Source organism: Fragaria vesca, linkage group LG5 (assembly GCF_000184155.1).
Source record: "Fragaria vesca subsp. vesca linkage group LG5, FraVesHawaii_1.0, whole genome shotgun sequence".
NCBI lineage: Eukaryota > Viridiplantae > Streptophyta > Magnoliopsida > Rosales > Rosaceae > Fragaria > Fragaria vesca.
The window spans coordinates 26,037,983-26,042,271 of NC_020495.1; the positions used below are offsets into that span (position 1 = coordinate 26,037,983).

Sequence of the window (4,289 nt, forward strand, 5' to 3'; positions counted from 1 at the left end):
GTTCCACAAAATGTGAAAACCCTAAATCTTAGTACATGAAAAGAGGAATCAGTCAAAAAATGAACAAGTAAAGCAAACATAAAAGAAGCAGCAAAAGGAACTAAATTTCAGCATCAATGGCGCAATTAGAGGCGGGGTTATAGTCCTAATTTACTTTTACTCATGAATGATGGATTAAATTGCTTTCCTTCTAAGCAATTATCATAGCTCCAAAACGCGTATAGCCTCCCCATCCACAAGTAGAGCATTGCTGTAGTTTTTCAAAAGCACTTTTGCAGTTTTCCTCTATAAAAAAGCACTAATGTAATCATAGGACATATTTGGTGAAGCACTTTTTTCCCGCGCTGCTGCTATAAAAGCTCTCACTAACTCATTGCTACTCCATTTATTGTGGCCCAGAGAAAAACAAAGAGAGATAGAGAAACCCAGAATCTGAGGTTTTGTGAGGTTTGGCATTTTTGCAGGGACAATGGGGAAAGCAGTCTTGCTTCAACTGCTGTTTGGGGCTTTGGCTGTTGTGTTAAGCGCTTCTGTGGTGAAAGCAGAGGACCCTTATAAGTTCTACACCTGGACTGTGACTTATGGGACTCTTTCTCCTCTGGGTGTTCCCCAACAGGTTGGTTTCAAATCTCAGTTGCCATTTTTTGTACTGTCAGTTCTGGTTTTGGATTGTTTGGGATTCTAAAGATTGGATCTTTGTGATGTATGAAGGTGATACTTATCAATGGTCAATTTCCTGGGCCTAGACTTGATGTGGTGACCAATGACAACATCATCCTCAACCTCATTAACAAGCTGGACCAGCCTTTTCTGCTAACATGGTCAGTTCACTATTTTCCAAATCCAATCTCAATTTTGTCAAAATGCCTTGCTTTTTAGTGTTAATGATTTTCCCATTCTTTTATCTCTTTTTTTTTTTTCGGATTTCCTTGAAGAATTTACTTTTAAAGCATGAAGCTTTGAGCCATTGGGGCTTTTCTAGCAGTAATTAAGTGAGAAGAATCATAATGTTGGTTCAATATTGAGATAAAGAATTGCTGGTGGTGTTAAAGGCATGTTTTTGCTTGAATCTTTAATAAGCTTGTAGAATTTTAGGACAGTTGGATATGAAATTAACCCAGATGACTGCATAAGGCTTCCTTGAGTAATGTAGGTAACTTTTCCTTTAGGATTACACAGAAATGGATGAAAAAGTTGGATTGTTATTCACAGAATTTTCTAGTCTGTTCTTTCTTGCATTCTTTGCGTATTTGTTTGATTGTAACATTCAGCGTAATAAGAAATTTGCTTGGCTGCAACCAGGAATGGGATTAAGCAGAGGAAAAACTCATGGCAGGATGGGGTATTGGGAACCAATTGCCCCATCCCTCCAAACTCAAACTATACCTACAAATTTCAGCCCAAGGATCAGATAGGTACCTTCACATATTTTCCATCAACTAAATTGCACAGAGCTGCCGGAGGGTTTGGAGGTCTCAATGTCTACTCGAGACCTAGAATTCCAATCCCATATCCAATCCCTGAGAGTGATTTCACTTTACTTGTTGGTGATTGGTACAAGGCCAGCCATCAGGTAAGAAAAGCATCATTGATAAATGTCATTCTATAAGTGATGATGTTACAATGTTGCAGTCTACGTGTTTGATCAAAGGTTCTTCATGTTTCATTAAGTCATTATATTGTTTATCATATTGTTTTTGTGTTTACAGGCATTGCAGAAATCATTGGACTCAGGGAAGTCTCTTCCATACCCCAACGGTCTTCTTATAAATGGCCAGGCTAGTTCTACCTTCACTGGTGATCAAGGTAGCCTTATGAACACTTTAATTAGATCAAATTTAGTTGGTTAACCTTCTCTCCAAATGAAAGTGTTTAACTGTGTTTTCATCGTTATGAGTTCAGGCAAAACATACATGTTTAGGGTCTCAAATGTGGGATTGTCAACCTCATTAAACTTCAGAATCCAGGGCCATAAAATGAAGCTAGTTGAATGTGAAGGATCTCACACACAACAGAACATATATGACTCTCTTGACGTGCATGTTGGCCAATCTTTTTCCGTTCTACTTACCTTAGATCAGCCTCCAAAGGATTACTACATAGTGACATCCACCCGATTCACTAGGCGTGTTCTTACAGCCACTGCTGTACTACACTACTCGAACTCTCACACTTCGGTTTCTGGACCTGTACCTGCTGGTCCTAGATACCAATTTCACTGGTCTATGCAGCAGGCCAGAACTTTCAGGTATACATAAGAAGAGATTAAAACATGATGAGCCTCACATTTGCTGGAAATTAAATAGTGATGGTTTAGTTTGATGGTTTTCAACTTGGTTTTTGTTGCAGGTGGAATTTGACAGCAAACGCAGCCAGGCCTAACCCTCAGGGCTCATACCATTATGGACAGATAGTACCAACAAAGACAATTGTATTGGCCAGTTCAGCACCTTTAATAAATGGAACTCTGCGTTACGCATTTAACCGAGTCTCCTACGTTAACCCTGACACACCATTAAAGCTTGCTGATTACTTTAACATCCCTGGAGTCTTCAGCTTTGATGCCATCCAATCCGTTCCCTCCGGCGGCCCTGCAATCTTAGCTACACCTGTGTTGCCATCCTCACACCATGACTTCCTTGAAATTGTTTTCCAAAACAATGAAAGGACTATGCAATCTGTGCATCTAGATGGTTATGATTTCTGGCCTGTTGGGTATGTAAAATGTGCTTTCTTGTGTTTATACTTTTTCAGATGTGTGTCTGTGTGTGTAGATTAATGGACTTTATAGACTGACCTTCTCTATTGTTTGAACAATTACAGCTATGGTTCTGGACAGTGGCAACCAGCAAAGAGAAGAACCTACAATCTAGTTGATGCTCTAACTAGACATACAGTTCAGGTATTTAGCTTTGGTTGCTCTTTTACTTGGACACTTTAGATTGCTTTGCTTTTCGGTGAGATTAAAAATGCATTTTCTACGTTCTTAAAGGTTTTTCCAAACTCTTGGAGTACCATATTGGTGTCATTAGACAACCAAGGAATGTGGAACTTGAGGTCAGCTCTATGGGAAAGGCAGTATCTTGGGCAACAGCTCTATCTCAGGGTTTGGAATCCAACCCAAAACCTTGCTAATGAATACAACATTCCTTCAAACGCTCTTATGTGTGGAAAAGCTGTAGGACGACACCCTTAGGATTGATTATGGTAATTCTACAGTGTCTGGTTCTTGAGTCATGAAGGTTTGACTGAAGTGAGGACAAATTTGAGAAGATAAATTAAAGAAGAAGATTCATTTAACGTTTATTTCCTCAGTTGTATCTGAATTTAGATGAACTTAATTTTCTTATCATTTTACCAAAAATGATTGTATGAGCTAGTTATATAAATCTCTATAGAAATCTGAGGTCAGAAGTTTGCTCAATTTTTCCTTCCCTTTAGTTTGCTCAATGTTTCTTTCACTACGATTCATCATCACTGGTATTAAGGGTCAAAAAGCAGCCATCAATGGTCGAAAGTGTGTGGACTGATTCTAATTCTAATAACCAAATTGACTGGGACACGGACTGTTACAGATTCGGTCAAGAGGAAGAAACCTATAATATTGTAGCCGCTCATGGTTATTTTGGCCGATTGATCATTATCATGGGAATTCGAAACTGATTTCTGTTCTTTAAAAGATGATGTCTTCAGCACAAGTTTGATTAATCAGTAGCAAAGTTCAGATAGCTAAATGAGGGAGCACTGCTAGATAATTAACCTGTAGAACCCGGCCCTCAAGCATAGCTACTCGCTCCATTAGCGTGCCTTTACAATGTACTTCAATTGCAGATGACAGAGGCTTGAAGGATTCACGATCTTGTGCAAGATCATTGCTTTCACAGGCAGGAGTAGTACCAGAACTAGAGGAATGCTTGGATGACAAGCAATGCTTCTCTTTCAGAAACTGCTGCAGCATCATCAAAATATCAGTGTTCTAAAAATCGGTCACCCAACCCGCCTAGGCGGCAGTAGACCTTGGAGAGGAACGACAAATCGACACTCCTAGGCGGAAGAGCCTTTAGGAGGCATCTAGGCAGTCTAGGCGACTTTTGGGCGGGTCTAGGCGGCCTCTGGGCGGCTCTAAGTGGGTCAAGGCAGTTCTGTCGTGGGTCTAGGCGGCCTTTAGGAGAGTCTACGTGGGTCTAGGCGACCACTAGACGGCTCTAGGCGGGTCTAAGTGGCCTCTGAGCGGCTCTAGTGGGTCTAGATGGCCTCTGGCATAGGCGGCTCTAGGCGCCCTCTAGGCG

General features: G+C 40.7%; 1 protein-coding gene across 1 annotated transcript; it reads left to right on the top strand.

Annotated features, from left to right (window-relative positions):
- The first annotated feature begins 387 nt into the window (after positions 1 to 387).
- Positions 388 to 3,386, top strand: LOC101304677 (L-ascorbate oxidase homolog). Its single transcript, XM_004300500.1, has 8 exons — positions 388 to 616; positions 712 to 821; positions 1,303 to 1,573; positions 1,710 to 1,806; positions 1,903 to 2,248; positions 2,350 to 2,715; positions 2,824 to 2,902; positions 2,993 to 3,386. The coding sequence occupies exons 1-8, from the start codon at positions 470 to 472 to the stop codon at positions 3,194 to 3,196; spliced, it is 1,620 nt and encodes a 539-aa protein (XP_004300548.1). The 5' UTR covers positions 388 to 469; the 3' UTR covers positions 3,197 to 3,386.
- Positions 3,387 to 4,289: the final 903 nt, after the last annotated feature.